The sequence below is a fragment of the Thunnus albacares genome, chromosome 24 (genome assembly GCF_914725855.1).
Source record: "Thunnus albacares chromosome 24, fThuAlb1.1, whole genome shotgun sequence".
In the NCBI taxonomy this organism is placed as follows: domain Eukaryota; kingdom Metazoa; phylum Chordata; class Actinopteri; order Scombriformes; family Scombridae; genus Thunnus; species Thunnus albacares.
The window spans coordinates 14,554,837-14,576,082 of record NC_058129.1 but is presented as its reverse complement, the minus strand read 5'-3'; the positions used below and the strand labels follow the sequence as shown (position 1 = coordinate 14,576,082).

The window sequence follows — 21,246 nt, the reverse complement described above, 5'->3', positions numbered from 1 at the left end:
TGTGTAAATCTGAAGGAGATTTTACCTCATAAAAATCATCCTTATGTCTGCAGTTTAGTGTCACCACAACTTTCACATCATATTAATCTCAGCACAGAAGTAAGAAATGGTGTCTGACCTCAGAGTCTCCAGTCTACAGTCTGGACTCTCCAGAAAATCAAATGGCAGCTTTGTTCCTGATCTGTTCAGACTGGAGTTTCCACTCAGCTCCAGCTCTCTCAGATGGGAGGGGTTGGACTTCAGAGCTGAGAGCAGAGAAGCACAGCTGATCTCTGACAAACTGCAGCTCTTCAATCTGAATAAAGAAGAAATCATGTAGCGTTAGAAGCAGATTACATGGGTGCAAGAGCTCCGTCTACAGACGGATTTCCATCAAAAGTGAATTATTTGTTGCATCATAGTCTGTTTATTTTTACCACTAACACAAAAAAGATTTTACTCTGCCACCACATTTCTGCTTTTTTCACGTTGTAAACGATTAAACGGCGAGGGAAAGAGACGTTTGTTGTTCCAGACATCAACGCTTGTTCCAGATTCCTGCGGTTGTTTATGCATCGATTTATACGTCTGTTTCCTCCAAAATAATCAAAGGTATGGCAGTTTTATTTAATGTGCACTTATTTCTCTGTAGGGATGGGTACCGAAACCCGGTATTAAACGAGCCCCGACCATAAATTATTAAAGACTGTAGTATTGATAAGCTCCGATGTTACCGGTTCTTTTATCAGCACTTTTTAATGTTTTGGTGTAATTTATTCTCAAACTGCAGCCTCTCCTCCACACACACACACACACACACACACACACACACACACACACACACACACACACACACACACACCTACCTCTTGCTGCTCTAGAAAAAATGTTTAGTTATATTTAATAATATAAATAAATTCTAATCCTGTTCTGAATTCATTCTTTTTTAAAACAATTATTTTTTTAAAAAGCAATTATTTAGTATTGATAAAGAACCAATAACAGTATTCATAAAGAACCAAACCAATAAGGAGGATCAATAAGACTATTGATTGTCATGTTAACATGAAAGTAACAAGAATTTTAACTTTTTTCTTTTACTGACTGATGTAGATTCTGGTTGCCTTTAAAGTTGATAAAGATAATAAGTTCAGATATTTGTGTTATTTTTATTCTAAAATATAGTTGAATAGTTAAAATAAGTAGGCCTACAAGTGTTTTGTCAGTAAGGAGAGAAATAGCGTACTTTATGAGGGTAAAATATTTTATTTTATGCTTTTCATGTATAAATTGGTGCCTTTGCCAGGAATGAAAATCATGACCAGAATGCACCAAATTGCACCATTTAAAAAAAGATTTTGCAGGGGGGGCATGCCTCCAGACCCCCCGAGGTGACTTCATGCCTTGGCGCTCATCTTTGGACACCAGTAGAAAAAAGTTAAGTCAAAAAATTTTTTCTCTTCAGCATCCATGAGATTATTGTGTTTGAAATCATTCAATGTTTCATAATCTGTTCAGAGCTGAAGAAGGTTTAGAATGAACAAGTTTAGAAAATGGAAACTCCAAACACCTGAACCCAACAGGATGCAGGTTAAAAACTGTCAAATACAAACAGTGAAAAAGAGCTTCATTAATATTAATGACAACATGCTGCTACTTCAATAAACACACAGTGACTTAACAGTGAATTAAACAGTGCAGCTTTTTCATCTTATATTAAATATGAAGACCAAGAAGATGCTCAGTGTGGATCAGTATAAAGTCTATGTGGTCACAGATGTTTTAATGTTATCAAAATTGATTTAAAACAAAGATCTGAATGTTTGAAAGTATGTTTTTAAATTGTTAACTATGGTTTAAAATTAAATACTTAAAGCCCCACTCCAGCCAGTGTTACTTCCTGTTTAACGGTTAAATGGCGGTGTGGTTAATAGTTGGACATAATCCGTTACCATGGCAACCAGATTGCCATTCTAGAGCACTGGTGATGTGTCGCAATGGTAGTGATATTATAGCCTAACCTGTTCACTTACTACAGCATCAGCTATATAGACGAGGTTACATGTCAGTATCAGAGATATGTGAAATCCATAGATGAAATCAGACGATGGTTTCTTTATTGATGGATCGTGTATCCTAAACAATGACATCTTGCTTTATTTTATAGTAAATGTTCGTAACTTTTCTTCCTCAGGTCTGGTTCTACGTGGATGTAAAAGCATGCATTGCAACCTCACTTCAATATTTTTCACCCTCAGTTGAAATTTAATAATAAATGCAAAGTGCAGCGTGGTAGGTCTTAGGCACACGGACTGTGTGGACGTCTTCATGCACACCTGTCACCTGCTATTTTGGTTCATGTATGTGCAGCAGTGCAACGTGTAAAAGGGCTGAGTGAATATAGATCAACTGGTGTGGTGATTAATAAATACTCTCTCAGCCAGTCACATCACTGGTCTCATAGCTCTGAAACACTTGTGCCAATCACAGTTAAAAGTGATAACGACAGCTCAACAAACGGAAAGCTTTTCTTCAGGAAATGTCTGGATGGTTCAGAGCGTCACGACATGAACACACATCACCACAAATCTGCAGCCAAAGACAGATGGAGCAGTTTTTTCATCACTTAATATAATAACGGTAGAAATTTTAAAGAAGTATTTGGTGAAGCTGTTTATATGATTATAGACCATCGGACCGACGCTATTTCAGTAATAATTATAGCCTAATGTATCTCACCTCGTACACGGTCACATAGTTTAGTAATTAATGTTACACAACAGCGTTTGCATCGTAATGTCTCTCAAGGATAAAACATGAGATGCTACTTTGGCTAAAAAGAAAGGCGTAGAAGAGGCTGATGAGCCCCGCTAACCCGACGTCTCCTTCATAAAAAAGCAGAATATCGAATTATAACCGACCAGTCTGATGTGTGTAGAGGTGTGTGTGTTTCTACTGTAGCAGCCTGGTGTCATCAGGAGATTTAATGAAGGTAAACACAGTGAACGGTGGTGCGTAACGGCACTGCGCTCTGGCGCAGCACTTCTCAGAGTAAGAAATGGTGTCTGACCTCAGAGTCTCCAGTCTACAGTCTGGACTCGCCAGAAAATCAAACTGCAGATTCCTTTCTGAACCGTCCCGACTCTCGTTGTCAGTCAGATCCAGCTCTCTCAGGTGGGAGGGGTTGGACTTCAGAGCTGAGAGCAGAGAAGCACAGCTGATCTCTGACAAACTGCAGCTCTTCAATCTGAATAAAGAAGAAATCATGTAGCGTTAGAAGCAGATTACATGGGTGCAAGAGCTCCGTCTACAGACGGATTTCCATCAAAAGTGAATTATTTGTTGCATCATAGTCTGTTTATTTTTACCACTAACACAAAAAAGATTTTACTCTGCCACCACATTTCTGCTTTTTTCACTTTGTAAACAATTAAACGGCGAGGGAAAGAGACACTCGTTGTTCCAGACATCAACGCTTATTCCAGCTTCCTGCGGTTGTTTATGCATCGATTTATACGTCTGTTTTCTCCAAAATAATCAAAGGTATGGCAGTTTTATTTAATGTGCACTTATTTCTCTGTAGGGATGGGTACCGAAACCCGGTATTAAACGAGCCCCGAGGATAAATTATTAAAGACTGTAGTATTGATAAGCTCCGATGTTACCGGTTCTTTTATCAGCACTTTTTAATGTTTTGGTGTAATTTATTCTCAAACTGCAGCCTCTCCTCCACACACACACACACACACATACACACACACACACACACACACACACACACACACACACAGACACACACAGACACACACAGACACACACACACACACACCTACCTCTTGCTGCTCTAGAAACAATGTTTAGTTATATTTAATAATATAAATAAATTCTAATCCTGTTCTGAATTCATTCTTTTTTAAAACAATTATTTTTTTAAAAAGCAATTATTTAGTATTGATAAAGAACCAATAACAGTATTCATAAAGAACCAAACCAATAAGGAGGATCAATAAGACTATTGATTGTCATGTTAACATGAAAGTAACAAGAATTTTAACTTTTTTCTTTTACTGACTGATGTAGATTCTGGTTGCCTTTAAAGTTGATAAAGATAATAAGTTCAGATATTTGTGTTATTTTTATTCTAAAATATAGTTGAATAGTTAAAATAAGTAGGCCTACAAGTGTTTTGTCAGTAAGGAGAGAAATAGCATACTTTTTGAAGGTAAAATATTTTATTTTATGCTTTTCATGTATAAATTGGTGCCTTTGCCAGGAATAAAAATCATGACCAGAATGCACCAAATTGCACCATTTAAAAAAAGATTTTGCAGGGGGGGCATGCCTCCAGACCCCCCGAGGTGACTTCATGCCTCGGCGCTCGTCGTTGGACACCAGTAGAAAAAATTTTTTTTCTCTTCAGCATCCATGAGATTATTGTGTTTGAAATCATTCAATGTTTCATAATCTGTTCAGAGCTGAAGAAGGTTTAGAATGAACAAGTTTAGAAAATGGAAACTCCAAACACCTGAACCCAACAGGATGCAGGTTAAAAACTGTCAAATACAAACAGTGAAAAAAAGCTTCATTAATATTAATGACAACATGCTGCTACTTCAATAAACACACAGTGACTTAACAGTGAATTAGCCAGTGCAGCTTTTTCATCTTATATTAAATATGAAGACCAAGAAGATGCTCAGTGTGGATCAGTATAAAGTCTATGTGGTCACAGATGTTTTAATGTTATCAAAATTGATTTAAAACAAAGATCTGAATGTTTGAAAGTATGTTTTTAAACTGTTAACTATGGTTTAAAATTAAATACTTAAAGCCCCACTCCAGCCAGTGTTACTTCCTGTTTAACGGTTAAATGGCGGTGTGGTTAATAGTTGGACGTAATCCGTTACCATGGCAACCAGATTGCCATTCTAGAGCACTGGTGATGTGTCGCAATGGTAGTGATATTATAGCCTAACCTGTTCACTTACTACAGCATCAGCTATATAGACGAGGTTACATGTCAGTAACAGAGATATGTGAAATCCATAGATGAAATCAGACGATGGTTTCTTTATTGATGGATCGTGTATCCTAAACAATGACATCTTGCTTTATTTTATAGTAAATGTTCGTAACTTTTCTTCCTCAGGTCTGGTTTTACGTGGATGTAAAAGCATGCATTGCAACCTCACTTCAATATTTTTCACCCTCAGTTGAAATTTAATAATAAATGCAAAGTGCAGTGTGGTAGGTCTCAGGCACACGGACTGTGTGGACGTCTTCATGCGCACCTGTCACCTGCTATTTTGGTTGATGTATGTGCAGCAGTGCAACGTGTAAAAGGGCTGAGTGAATATTGATCAACTGGTGTGGTGATTAATAAATACTCTCTCAGCCAGTCACATCACTGGTCTCATAGCTGTGAAACACTTGTGCCAATCACAGTTAAACGTGATAACGACAGCTCAACAAACGGAAAGCTTTTCTTCAGGAAATGTCTGGATGGTTCAGAGCGTCACGACATGAACACACATCACCACAAATCTGCAGCCAAAGACAGATGGAGCAGTTTTTTCATCAGTTAATATAATAACAATAGAAATAAAAAAATGTAAAAAATGTATTTGGTGAAGCTGTTTATATGATTATAGACCATCGGACTGACGCTATTTCAGCAATAATTATAGCCTAATGTATCTCACCTCATACACAGTCACATAGTTTAGTAATTAATGTTACACAACAGCGTTTGCATCGTAATGTGTCTCAAGGATAAAACATGAGACGCTACTTTGGCTAAAAAGAAAGTTGTCAAAGAGGCTGATGAGCCCCGCTTACCCGACGTCTCCTTCATAAAAAAGCAGAATATCGAATTATAACCGACCAGACTGATGTGTGTAAAGGTGTGTGTGTTTCTACTGTAGCAGCCTGGTGTCATCAGGAGATTTAATGAAGGTAAACACAGTGAACGGTGGTGCGTAACAGCACTGCGCTCTGGCGCAGCACTTCTCAGAGGCTGCAGATTTATCAACATATCAGTCCTGCTGACTTCAGATGCTGCAGGGATTTAATCAAGTGAAGGAGAAGCTTTTCATACAGTATAAACAGCTGTGGACAACAGATACTGTAACAATCACCCACATTCATTTATACATCACTGCACACTGATTTACTGACTTTCCTGCTTTAACCACATTAAACCTTATTTTCTGTGCACATGTTGGTTGGAGAGTGTTTAACTGAAATAAATCATTTATATTTGAAGCATTAATCTGTTGTTGCAGCACGTCTGCATCCAGTAGACTATTTAGTATGAAACACAGGCGCCTGATACTGTATCAGTAGCCTACGTGACGCTCACAAAAACAAAGGGATTTTATGAGGATGACGTATGACTGCAGCGTTCTACTATAGTCATACGTCATTGTTCAGTTTTAACAACAGCTGACATTTTTGATCTTTGAGCACAAAATTAAGTTATTTGTCCACAAATATTTGGTGAACATTGTGGCTAATCAACATGGTCAGAAAATGACTCAGAAAAATATGAAATGTCTCAAAAATGACAAAATACACTGGAGGGAGGCTTTAAATAGTATTTAAACGTTTGAAAACAACATTTGAATGTGTAAATCTGAAGGAGATTTTACCTGATAAAAATCATCCTTATGTCTGCAGTTTAGTGTCACCACAACTTTCACATCATATTAATCTCAGCACAGAAGTAAGAAATGGTGTCTGACCTCAGAGTCTCCAGTCTACAGTGTGGACTCTCCAGAAAATCAAACTGCAGATTCCTTTCTGAACCGTCCCGACTCTCGTTGTCAGTCAGATTCAGCTCTCTCAGATGGGAGGGGTTGGACTTCAGAGCTGAGAGCAGAGAAGCACAGCTGATCTCTGACAACCTGCAGTTCTCCAATCTGAATAAAGAAGAAATCATGTAGCGTTAGAAGCCGCACAGTCAGAGGGCTACCAAGGCTGGACTGGGAGAACTGGTGTCTTTGACTGGGCCATAAGTCATTAACTAACTCACTCCCCTGCCATCGCCCAATACTTGGACTTCTGCACTTAACCGTGTTCCTTGTTAGAGCCTGACATACAGTTCATATTTGGACATGATGTAACATGTTTGCTGCTGTTCATTATATTTTCATTTATATTTCAACTGTTTTTGACAGACAGCATTATATTGACAAAACATCTTTTATTTATGTAATGTTCATCTTTTTATTTGTACCACTGATATGCCTTAAGGCTGGACAATATCTCCAGTATATTCAGATGTTACATGATATAGAGCCAGATATTATCTGAGAGTTTGCTTGTAATTCTGTGATTTAGCTCAGTTGTCTGTAACTGTTGCTGCTCCACAAAGCAAGGTTAGTAAGTTTACCACATGACTTTAAAAATGGTAAAACTGCTGAAATTTGGTTTGTTATCATGAACTTGAATTGTCAATCATAATTGAATCATATCCAAATAGCTCATTTAAATGTTGCCTTACAGATTCAAAACACTATCATGATGATGTCATCTTTTCACACTTATCTGCCTAACTTTCTAATCCTGCTTTGTGGAACAGTCCTCTGATTAAAAGCTGCTTAACAGCAAATGATGCAGTTTTATTCAACTGAACTCTTCTGTTCTGGTCACCTGCTTTGGTTTTCTAAACACCGTTTCATATTTTGAAATATATTGTTAGTCAAAAAAGGTGATACTGTATAGTTGATCATGTCAATATTTCTGAGCCTAAGTGCCTTGTACTACTATTTCCATCAAAAAGCCAAAGACAGTTTGAGAGAGAACGCTCTGTTTCAGCTTTTTGTTTAACATGCAATTGTTCTGCATGTGAACTTTCCAACTTTATATTCAAATAAAAAGTCAAGTGCAATAAGAAGCTGTGTTTTTTTCTCTTACATTGTAATTACATGATTGAAATATCAGTGATTTAGCTCTGTTCTTCATTCCTAAAGAACATTTTGTTCTGGTTTGCATTATGTGCTTGTAGCCAGCTTTGGACACAGATTTTATGAAGAATGACAACCAGGTCTATTAAAACCTTTTTCTTAACAAAAGTGTCTTTAATTGTGTGTATTGTGACTATTCCTATGTGTTTAACCTGCTAAGTCAGTATTCATTTAGGTTAAAAATAGGTTTATTAAAATGTTTGTAAAAAAATACAAACTAAATAGTTCAATCAAACAAATCTGTCAACTGTAAGATACTGTAAAAGAAAAAAAACAGTTATATTAATAAAGCAATGAAAAACTAGATCATACTGTATTTTTCATTAACAGCACGAAACCGTAAACTTTAGTAACAGTAAAAAAATGTTAATTTTACAGTAACTTAATGGCAACCCTGCTGCCAGTTGTTGAATGTTTTTACAGGAAGTTTTAACAGTGTGTGTGTAGAGGTGTGTGTGTTTCTACTGTAGCAGACTGGTGTCATCAGGAGATTTAATGAAGGTAAACACAGTGAATGGTGGTGCGTAACGGCACTGCGCTCTGGCGCAGCACTTCTCAGAGGCTGCAGATTTATCAACATATCAGTCCTGCTGACTTCAGATGCTGCAGGGATTTAATCAAGTGAAGGAGAAGCTTTTCATACAGTATAAACAGCTGTGGACAACAGATACTGTAACAATCACCCACATTCATTTATACATCACTGCACACTGATTTACTGACTTTCCTGCTTTAACCACATTAAACCTTATTTTCTGTGCACATGTTGGTTGGAGAGTGTTTAACTGAAATAAATGATTTATATTTGAAGCATTAATCTGCTGTTGCAGCACGTCTGCATCCAGTAGACTATTTATTATGAAACACAGGCGCCTGATACTGTATCAGTAGCCTATGTGACGCTCACAAAAACAAAGGGATTTTATGAGGATGACGAATGACTGCAGCGTTCTACTATAGTCATACGTCATTGTTCAGTTTTAACAACAGCTGACATTTTTGATCTTTCAGCACAAAATTAAGTTATTTGTCCACAAATATTTGGTGAACATTGTGGCTAATCAACATGGTCAGAAAATGACTCAGAAAAATATGAAATATCTCAAAAATGCCAAAATACACTGGAGGGAGGCTTTAAATAGTATTTAAATGTTTGAAAAAAACATTTGAATGTGTAAATCTAAAGGAGATTTTACCTCATAAAAATCATCCTTATGTCTGCAGTTTAGTGTCACCACAACTTTCACATCATATTAATCTCAGCACAGAAGTAAGAAATGGTGTCTGACCTCAGAGTCTCCAGTCTACAGTGTGGACTCTCCAGAAAATCAAACTGCAGATTCCTTTCTGAACCGTCCCGACTGTAGTTGTCACTCAGATCCAGCTCTCTCAGATGGGAGGGGTTGGACTTCAGAGCTGAGAGCAGAGAAGCACAGCTGATCTCTGACAAACTGCAGCTCTTCAATCTGAATAAAGAAGAAATCATGTAGCGTTAGAAGCAGATTACATGGGTGCAAGAGCTCCGTCTACAGACGGATTTCCATCAAAAGTGAATTATTTGTTGCATCATAGTCTGTTTATTTTTACCACTAACACAAAAAAGATTTTACTCTGCCACCACATTTCTGCTTTTTTCACTTTGTAAACGATTAAACGGCGAGGGAAAGAGACGTTCGTTGTTCCAGACATCAACGCTTGTTCCAGATTCCTGCGGTTGTTTATGCATCGATTTATACGTCTGTTTTCTCCAAAATAATCAAAGGTATGGCAGTTTTATTTAATGTGCACTTATTTCTCTGTAGGGATGGGTACCGAAACCCGGTATTAAACGAGCCCCGACCATAAATTATTAAAGACTGTAGTATTGATAAGCTCCGATGTTACCGGTTCTTTTATCAGCACTTTTTAATGTTTTGGTGTAATTTATTCTCAAACTGCAGCCTCTCCTCCACACACACACACACACACACACACACACACACACACACACACACACACACACCTACCTCTTGCTGCTCTAGAAACAATGTTTAGTTATATTTAATAATATAAATAAATTCTAATCCTGTCTGAATTCATTCTTTTTTAAAACAATTATTTTTTTAAAAAGCAATTATTTAGTATTGATAAAGAACCAATAACAGTATTGATAAAGAACCAAACCAATAAGGAGGATCAATAAGACTATTGATTGTCATGTTAACATGAAAGTAACAAGAATTTTAACTTTTTTCTTTTACTGACAGATGTAGATTCTGGTTGCCTTTAAAGTTGATAAAGATAATAAGTTCAGATATTTGTGTTATTTTTATTCTAAAATATAGTTGAATAGTTAAAATAAGTAGGCCTACAAGTGTTTTGTCAGTAAGGAGAGAAATAGCATACTTTTTGAAGGTAAAATATTTTATTTTATGCTTTTCATGTATAAATTGGTGCCTTTGCCAGGAATAAAAATCATGACCAGAATGCACCAAATTTCATCATTTAAAAAGACTTTCCGGGGGGGCATGCCTCCAGACCCCCCGAGGTGACTTCATGCCTCGGCGCTCGTCGTTGGACACCAGTAGAAAAAAGTTAAGTCAAAAAAATTTTTTCTCTTCAGCATCCATGAGATTATTGTGTTTGAAATCATTCAATGTTTCATAATCTGTTCAGAGCTGAAGAAGGTTTAGAATGAACAAGTTTAGAAAATGGAAACTCCAAACACCTGAACCCAACAGGATGCAGGTTAAAAACTGTCAAATACAAACAGTGAAAAAGAGCTTCATTAATATTAATGACAACATGCTGCTACTTCAATAAACACACAGTGACTTAACAGTGAATTAGCCAGTGCAGCTTTTTCATCTTATATTAAATATGAAGACCAAGAAGATGCTCAGTGTGGATCAGTATAAAGTCTATGTGGTCACAGATGTTTTAATGTTATCAAAATTGATTTAAAACAAAGATCTGAATGTTTGAAAGTATGTTTTTAAATTGTTAACTATGGTTTAAAATTAAATACTTAAAGCCCCACTCCAGCCAGTGTTACTTCCTGTTTAACGGTTAAATGGCGGTGTGGTTAATAGTTGGACGTAATCCGTTACCATGGCAACCAGATTGCCATTCTAGAGCACTGGTGATGTGTCGCAATGGTAGTGATATTATAGCCTAACCTGTTCACTTACTACAGCATCAGCTATATAGACGAGGTTACATGTCAGTAACAGAGATATGTGAAATCCATAGATGAAATCAGACGATGGTTTCTTTATTGATGGATCATGTGTCCTAAACAATGACATCTTGCTTTATTTTATAGTAAATGTTCGTAACTTTTCTTCCTCAGGTCTGGTTCTACGTGGATGTAAAAGCATGCATTGCAACCTCACTTCAATATTTTTCACCCTCAGTTGAAATTTAATAATAAATGCAAAGTGCAGCGTGGTAGGTCTTAGGCACACGGACTGTGTGGACGTCTTCATGCACACCTGTCACCTGCTGTTTTGGTTCATGTATGTGCAGCAGTGCAACATGTAAAAGGGCTGAGTGAATATAGATCAACTGGTGTGGTGATTAATAAATACTCTCTCAGCCAGTCACATCACTGGTCTCATAGCTGTGAAACACTTGTGTCAATCACAGTTAAACGTGATAACGACAGCTCAACAAACGGAAAGCTTTTCTTCAGGAAATGTCTGGATGGTTCAGAGCGTCACGACATGAACACACATCACCACAAATCTGCAGCCAAAGACAGATGGAGCAGTTTTTTCATCACTTAATATAATAACGGTAGAAATTTTAAAGAAGTATTTGGTGAAGCTGTTTATATGATTATAGACCATCGGACCGACGCTATTTCAGCTATATTTATAGCCTAATGTATCTCACCTCGTACACGGTCACATAGTTTAGTAATTAATGTTACACAACAGCGTTTGCATCGTAATGTCTCTCAAGGATAAAACATGAGACGCTACTTTGGCTAAAAAGAAAGGCGTAGAAGAGGCTGATGAGCCCCGCTAACCCGACGTCTCCTTCATAAAAAAGCAGAATATCGAATTATAACCGACCAGACTGATGTGTGTAGAGGTGTGTGTGTTTCTACTGTAGCAGCCTGGTGTCATCAGGAGATTTAATGAAGGTAAACACAGTGAACGGTGGTGCGTAACGGCACTGCGCTCTGGCGCAGCACTTCTCAGAGGCTGCAGATTTATCAACATATCAGTCCTGCTGACTTCAGATGCTGCAGGGATTTAATCAAGTGAAGGAGAAGCTTTTCATACAGTATAAACAGCTGTGGACAACAGATACTGTAACAATCACCCACATTCATTTATACATCACTGCACACTGATTTACTGACTTTCCTGCTTTAACCACATTAAACCTTATTTTCTGTGCACATGTTGGTTGGAGAGTGTTTAACTGAAATAAATGATTTATATTCTAAGCATTAATCTGTTGTTGCAGCACGTCTGCATCCAGTAGACTATTTAGTATGAAACACAGGCGCCTGATACTGTATCAGTAGCCTATGTGACGCTCACAAAAACAAAGGGATTTTATGAGGATGACGTATGACTGCAGCGTTCTACTATAGTCATACGTCATTGTTCAGTTTTAACAACAGCTGACATTTTTGATCTTTGAGCACAAAATGAAGTTATTTGTCCACAAATATTTGGTGAACATTGTGGCTAATCAACATGGTCAGAAAATGACTCAGAAAAATATGAAATGTCTCAAAAATACCAAAATACACTGGAGGGAGGCTTTAAATAGTATTTAAATGTTTGAAAACAACATTTAAATGTGTAAATCTGAAGGAGATTTTACCTCATAAAAATCATCCTTATGTCTGCAGTTTAGTGTCACCACAACTTTCACATCATATTAATCTCAGCACAGAAGTAAGAAATGGTGTCTGACCTCAGAGTCTCCAGTCTACAGTGTGGACTCTCCAGAAAATCAAACTGCAGATTCCTTTCTGAACCGTCCCGACTCTCGTTGTCACTCAGCTCCAGCTCTCTCAGGTGGGAGGGGTTGGACTTCAGAGCTGAGAGCAGAGAAGCACAGCTGATCTCTGACAAACTGCAGCTCTTCAATCTGAATAAAGAAGAAATCATGTAGCGTTAGAAGCAGATTACATGGGTGCAAGAGCTCCGTCTACAGACGGATTTCCATCAAAAGTGAATTATTTGTTCCATCATAGTCTGTTTATTTTTACCACTAACACAAAAAAGATTTTACTCTGCCACCACATTTCTGCTTTTTTCACTTTGTAAACAATTAAACGGCGAGGGAAAGAGACACTCGTTGTTCCAGACATCAACGCTTGTTCCAGCTTCCTGCGGTTGTTTATGCATCGATTTATACGTCTGTTTTCTCCAAAATAATCAAAGGTATGGCAGTTTTATTTAATGTGCACTTATTTCTCTGTAGGGATGGGTACCGAAACCCGGTATTAAACGAGCCCCGAGGATAAATGATTAAAGACTGTAGTATTGATAAGCTCCGATGTTACCGGTTCTTTTATCAGCACTTTTTAATGTTTTGGTGTAATTTATTCTCAAACTGCAGCCTCTCCTCCACACACACACACACACACACACAGACACGCATACACACACACACACACAAACACAAACACAAACACATGCACACACACACACACACACACACACACACACACAGAGCAAAGTCAATGAACAGCAGATCACATGTGAAGTGAAGATTACTCGAGTTGACGACATCTACGCTCGTTACTTCTTAAGTGCAATAACACCTTAGCGAGTAGCTAATTGTTAGCTAATTGTTAGCAACAAGCTAAAACTAAAGCTGTCTGTATGTAGTCTAACTGTTTAGCTTAGTTTGCCACCAATCTTCAAATTTGGCTCATTCTTGTAAACTCAGCTGCTGGCTGAGACAAAGCAGCCTCTCCTCTCTACCAGCGGTACCTGCAGCAGTCAATCACATCAGCAGCAGAGGGAGGAGGAGGAGGACAGGAGGAAGGACTGATACTGACTGATGTCTGTCTTCTTCTTTCTTTCTAAACTTCACTCAGTATTTTCATGTCAGGAATATTATTTATTTTATTGACATTTTACATTTGTTTCCAGAGATATAATTGAGTTTATAAAGTGACTTTGCTGTTGTAAACATGACTGTTGCTGCTCTAGAAACAATGTTTAGTTATATTTATAATATAAATAAATTCTAATCCTGTTCTGAATTTATCCTTTTTTAAAATAATTTATTTTTTTAAAAAGGACTTATTTAATATTGTTAAGGAACCAAACCGATAAGGAGGATCAATAAGACTATTGATTATCAGTGTTCAGTCACATATGTTAACATGAAAAGTTTAAAGTTGATAAAGATAATAAGTACAGATATTTGTGTTATTTTTATTCTAAAATATAGTTGAATAGTTAAAATAAGTAGGCCTACAAGTGTTTTGTCAGTAAGGAGAGAAATAGCATACTTTATGAAGGTCAAATATTTTATTGTATGCTTTTCATGTATAAATTGGTGCCTTTGCCAGGAATAAAAATCATGACCAGAATGCACCAAATTGCATCATTTAAAAAAAGATTTTCCAGGGGGGGCATGCCTCCAGACCCCCCGAGGTGACTTCATGCCTCGGCGCTCGTCGTTGGACACCAGTAGAAAAAAGTTAAGTCAAAAAAATTTTTTCTCTTCAGCATCCATGAGATTATTGTGTTTGAAATCATTCAATGTTTCATAATCTGTTCAGAGCTGAAGAAGGTTTAGAATGAACAAGTTTAGAAAATGGAAACTCCAAACACCTGAACCCAACAGGATGCAGGTTAAAAACTGTCAAATACAAACAGTGAAAAAGAGCTTCATTAATATTAATGACAACATGCTGCTACTTCAATAAACACACAGTGACTTAACAGTGAATTAGCCAGTGCAGCTTTTTCATCTTATATTAAGGTCTCAAATCTGCAGCTCTGATACAGTCAATAGATTAAACCACTGAAGAAGAAAATAGACGTTAATAGTAAGATACTCAGTGTGGATCAACATAACATCATCCTTATGTCTGCAGTTTAGTGCCACCACAACTTTTACATTATATTAATCTCACAGGGATTACAGAAAAAAAAAAAAAAACTTTTCAGTGAAATTTTTTTCAAGGCGCAGCCAGGTCATGTTATTCACCTGTAATTTGTAAACCTATATTACTTGACGCCTGCTAAACAAATAACACAAGATGTAAAATTATGAGATTTCAGCACCACTTCACACATAATCATGGAGCTCTTTTTGACTGGTCCTTGGATCTTGGGCTACTCTTCTGACTCATTTTCTTACTGCTCGGTCAGCAATCTTGTGAGGAGCTCCTGTGTGTAGCCGGTTGATGGTGGAGTGAAGCTGCTTCCACTTGCAGATAATGGTGCCAATGGTGCTTATGGGAACATTTAGGAGTTGAGAAATCAGTCATTAACCTGTGCCATTCCTGATGCTCAACAATCTTGTTGTGAAGGTTTTGTCTCTAATCATCATGAGATGGTTCTTGCATGACAGCTTGGTAACAAATAATATCTTCACAGATGTCTAACCCTTTTTAAAAGAGTGGAAGTGCTAACAGCCACATGCACTAACCCAGCTGATTGTAATTAGCACAGGTAAGAGGACTAATTAATGGAATCACCTGGTTCAGTGCTTTTTCTTACTGCCTGTTCAATACTTTTGTCCTGTGTCATTCCAATTCAATGCACATAAGTTTTTTGTTGATTGGGATGTTATGATTTCTTTAGCTGTGTTACCTTATTGATTAAATACCAATGTCTGCTCTTAATTTCATATGAATAGCTGCACTGGAAATATGTCTCCTGAAAAAAGGTTGATGTGTTGAATACTTATTTCCCCCCGCTGTACATTTATATTTTCTTATTGATTAATGATTATTATACACATGAGATTAAGCGAAGACAATGCACATGAAATAATTATATTTGTTCTGACTTATTACATGAGTTTGCCTAATTTGCATAATTTCATAATAAAAATTAAAGGTTATAATACAGAAATATATTGGATGAGAGTGTATATTACTAAGTTTCATTTTGATAGAAGAACATGGATTATTTTGTCCTTATTCAACTGTGGTGCCTTAAAACACATCCACCCTCATCCATGTTTAGGTTATTAAGAAATTTCACATAGCCTTGGCTATGCTGCAAATTGAGCCTACTGGTATAGAAAAAATAGATGATATAAATTAGGGATGTCAATGATTGATTGATTATGGGTTAATTGCCATTAATAATTCAACTGATTGAGTTACAGGTGTTTCTGGTGACCGCCCGTAAGGGCCGCACAAGCTGTAAAACAAACGCACCTCCCTGCCGTCCGACGAAGGAAAACAGTTGCAGACTCGCAGTGAGCCTCAATCTGCTCACTGTGTCGTCTGGTTGAACTCTGAAGCATAAAGCTGTGAAAACTCCACAGAGTTGTTGTCTGGTGGCTGTGCGGTTTAGCTATCTGAGGCTCATGCTAACGCTAAACTAACATGTTGAACAGAAGCAGCTGCTCGGTTAATGCAGGCTGAGAGCTGACTGTCAGACAGCAGGACTCTAATTACACATGCTTCCAACAAAATCAACACAAAAGTGATGAACTGTCTAAGCGACACTCCCCTGATCTGAGTAGAAATGCATTTTAGCGGTGACAGTAAATGGACAGATAAAGTCACAGCAACAGTATTGTTTCGTCCCCGGGACATCCGTCCAGCTGAGCAGCTGTTTCCAGCAGCTGGACTAACGTTAGCTACAGTAAACACATGTCACTCCATCATGTAGATCAGGTCTGCAGATTGTTTTATATAAAACTAACCAGATGATGTCTGTTGTGGGGAGATTGGGGTAACCTGTTTCACATTTACATTGTTACACTGTAATGTCCGCTGTACCAACAAATTATATACATTTATTTTAGTCTAAAATACAAAATGTGTAATATTTCACTCACTATTGTATATCTGAGCAGGTTGCAAGTTATATACTGTAGATAAACACCTACTATGCATTATGTTCTGTACATAAAGTAACATCATTTTACCATTTACCATTACCTATGTTTGACACAAAATAAGAGTAGACTACATCAGGAGTTAAAAGAAAAAATAAGCAAACACCAGGTTACTTAAATGATAAATAACACAAATAATGACTTAATTTAGAAATTACAGAGCTCCCGTCTGTTGCTATTCAACAACTGGCCGCCAATATCCAAAGCATTAAACACAGCAAACAGCTGCACAACTTCCAGCTTCACTAGAGGACAGCCCGAGCGCCCCCGCCGGCGGGAGCAGCGCTGCCGTCGTAGAAGCAAACGCGTCACAGGGCATTTAACACGGAAGAGCATAATCACACCACGCACCGTTTTGTTCAGAAGAAGCTCGGCTAGTAAGTTAGCGTAAGCATTTCTACCTAAACGAAACACAAATCAAACAGCAAGCAACTGTGAGCGTATAACAAAAAGCGCCCATGATATCTTTCATTTCACGCTATCACTATCCGACCAAAACTCACTGGAAAAAACGTCGAAGAAATATAGAAAAACTTCCGTTTTTACATTAACAACTACAAATTGTGTCTTACTTTTTCTATTTTTGTAATCAAAAGTTGCGTCTGGCCGCATAAAACCACCAGTAATGGCTATTCCAATGTCTCTGGGTCATATTGAGTTGATTACAGCCTTTCTGTATCCACTTTCCCGGTAGGAAGGACAGAGTGAAGTCGGCCATCGTCTAAGCCTTCCATGCGAACACACGGTCTATGTCTCCATCTAGTGGTTGAATCGTAGTACTGACACAGATCAGTCAAAAGCAATCGATAGCGGAGTTTGTGAGCTTTGATTAGAAGCCTAAACCGTCCAAATATGGTCCAAATCGACCAATGGTTTCCGGAGATATTGATGCCTATTGCTCAGGTTAGCTGAGATCGTTGCTCAGATTACATTAAGATTACATTACATTTGATGTAATTACAAATAGCTAATTCGGAATTTTTTCTCCACTAAAACTTCTCTAACTTTGCTCTGCTTCACCTTCTTAGCATCATTTTTGGGACAGGTAATGTTCACATATTGTTTTATGGTTTACTAGAGGTTTTGGGCTGCAACTGCATAATTTCAAAGGGGATATTTACTATAATACTGTTAAGTTTGTTTTGTTTTGTTTTTTTAGGTGGAAATTAAATCTTTCATTTATTCCATGTTCCATCTTCATTTACTCTGACCCAGTAACATCTATACTGATGCTTACACCTCTGCACAAATCTCACACGTGTTACATTTATTATGATATAGAAAGTGTTCATATAAACCTTGTAGTTGCAGAGATATACTGTATTCATTATGAGTATGCCATTTTCGAGCAGGGGCCTGAGTCAGAGGCCTAGGGCTTAAGAGGTTAATTAGATCAGACTAGATGTATTGGACAAACCTAACAATTAATTAACACTTAATTATTAACACAAAATTGCTGGAGCCTTCAATGGTAAATAACCCGTAACTTTATCCTACAAATCAGAATCAGAATCATCTTTATTGGGCAAATATGTTTACACATACAAGCAGTTTGACTCCGCTTAGTGGCTCTCAATGTTCTTACACAGAATAACAACACAACAATCCTCAGAAATATACACAAGGAATGACTATATACAGGTGAATCCGTTTCTGTAAACAGGATTGAAATAGTGTAAAGAAGTGAAGAGTGCGAGGAGTGATGAGATAAATATTAAATGGTAAAAAAAATGACGTTACTTCATTTACATATATTAGGTGATTATGTACAGTATATTCAGCCTGTTCATACACCCACCGGGCGCACGGGCCAACAGTTAAGTCTACAGCCTACAGGACACAATTAAACATCTATCTGCATGTTATTTTCTTTTAATAATAATGTGTAATTTACTTGCAATTAGTAGGATAAACGTGAACTTGCCCAGCGCCATGCTAACGTTAGCTGGCCAACTACCATCTGTAGCAAACCGTTATTTATCTGTCCATCGTTTATGTTTTCACTGTCACTGACTCGTTTTCACTGATTGAACTTTCAACAACAATAATATGAATCTTACCGTTTTTATTCCATCATGTTGAATTCCGATGTTTGTTCTGTCACTCAGAACTATGAGCTAAAGTTGAGCGATGCTCTGTGTTTAGATATTCCGCGCTGTCTGTGTCACGTGATTCATGTAAACAATCCCATTGGCTACTGAGATGTGACAATCTACGAAGAACAACATCTGGTTGATGCAGCTCTCACCGTTTTTTTTTTGTTTTTTTGTTTTTTTTTTTTACATCAAAATCAATTGATTCATTCAAAATCACAAACAAAATACAGAATGAATAGGAAGTTTCTCTCTCTCTCTTTCTTTTTTTTCTCCTCTGATCTACACTGATCTCATAAATGGCCTCTATGGACACAACAACATTCAGACACCTATTCATGTCAAGAAAGCTCAATAAAATGCTGCTGACTGTAAAATGGATCAAATTAAACATGATGGATTAAAAGCTTATGTATTACTTTTATTTATCTTCTTCCTGTAAATGGTAACAATTAAGTGTAATTTCATTAAAACACTACAGAACTTGAGCATATACAGAAAAATTAATATTTTCCTCCTACTGAGGAACTTATTTCCCACCACAGATTTACTCTCATCATCACCGCTGACTTACTGTGATCAGTGCCAAACACCAGACTTTCACATGACTTCCCTTTTAACTGGTGGTGCAGCTACACAAAGTAACATCATTTTCTGCCAGGAAGCATCATGCACATGTTGAAGTGTAGCAGCTAACACACGACTTGAGATACAAACTGCATTTGGAAATATGATTTGCTCTCTTTGTCTGTACTCCTGTATGAGAGTTTTAAAGTGTGTGTGAGAGAGACTTTATGTATAAGTTCCTAAAAATAGTGTGTTCTCAATGTTTAATTAAGACATCATTCATGAATATGCAATGAAAGTCTTGAACTTTTTTCCCATTTGGTTTATAGATTTGAGTTTCACACACATACCAAAAAATATTAAATATTAAATTGGTCTAACATAAAGTTGTCCAATAATTTCAATAATTTCTTACAAATATCAGACCCTTTTGATTGTAGACTAAATTCAAAGTGAAACCAACTGTTCAGGCATTTTGGATTTTAAACATTTTAGTGATTTGTGAAATACAAATGAATCAAATTAAATGTGAAACTTCTATTAAGAATTTAAATAACTGGGTCTATACAAGATGTACAAGAGGAAAACACAGTCGGTGAACTGACCTCAGAGCCTCCAGTCTACAGTTTGGACTCTCCAGTCCAGCAGACAGAATCAATCCTGAGTCCTGCAGGTTGGAGTTTCCACTCAGGTCAAGCTCTCTGAGATGGGAGGGGTTGGACTTCAGAGCTGAGGCCACAACTTCACAGTGAGTCTCTGAGAGTCCACAGTCCTTAAGCCTGTTATTACAAATTATATTACATTTAAATATGCTAAAATCAAACACCTCTATGATAAATATAGACGCTATGCATTTTGATGACAAAGCAAGCAGTTCCATATAGTGCATATATGGTAAAATGCTGTCTGTTGTGATAAAATGCTGACTGTCAAAACACAAATCCTTAAGTCCTGAAGTTCTTTTGCTGGATTTGTATTAAAAATATGACGTGAAGGATAAACTGTAAAATGTAACATTGTTTATAACAAAAATAGCAGCAAACTTTCAGTAAGCAACACAAATAATAACCTTTCAATGTTCGAAAAGGGCGTAGGGTGAAGTAAAGAACTTTTCTAGTCCTACCCCCCTTTTTGACTACTTTATCAATCAAATCAAAGCCAAAAAACATTCAAAGCAACACAAGAGAATAAATATAACTTGCAAAGAAACAATAACTACAAACAAAAACAACACAAGTCAAAAAGACACTGTACCAAATCATATTATTCCAGTCCACCTCTTTGTTCATTCATTCTATATCTTGTCTATTATTACTCCAAGAAATTTGATTTCAGGCACTCTTTTGATTTGTGCATCATTTATCATGAGTTTCTTTCATGAGTTAATACAGTCTGTACAGTCCTGCCTCTCTTGCCTTTCTATCCTCTGCTCTCTGTGTTGATGACTCTTTGCAAAAGGCCAGTTTAACTTACAAACAAAAATAACTTGCATTGTTTTAAGATTACCAATACCGGTTACTGTATTGGTATCAGACACAACAAACTGATAATTATCGGTTGTTTTCGGCCCTGAAATTCCACATCGGTGTATC

At 37.1% G+C, this 21,246-nt stretch overlaps 1 protein-coding gene across 2 annotated transcripts in view; it reads right to left on the bottom strand.

The window, feature by feature from the left end:
- Positions 1-21,246, bottom strand: part of LOC122976220 (NACHT, LRR and PYD domains-containing protein 12-like) — a 105,747-nt gene that overhangs the window by 67,460 nt on the left and 17,041 nt on the right. For both annotated transcript variants that reach the window (XM_044344568.1, XM_044344569.1), the window contains 6 exons: positions 20,260-20,433; positions 12,864-13,040; positions 9,236-9,412; positions 6,723-6,899; positions 3,050-3,226; positions 119-295 (listed from right to left, as the gene is read on the bottom strand). In XM_044344568.1, coding sequence (XP_044200503.1) covers positions 119-295; positions 3,050-3,226; positions 6,723-6,899; positions 9,236-9,412; positions 12,864-13,040; positions 20,260-20,433 — 1,059 coding nt within the window. The remainder of the gene's footprint in view (positions 1-118; positions 296-3,049; positions 3,227-6,722; positions 6,900-9,235; positions 9,413-12,863; positions 13,041-20,259; positions 20,434-21,246) is intronic.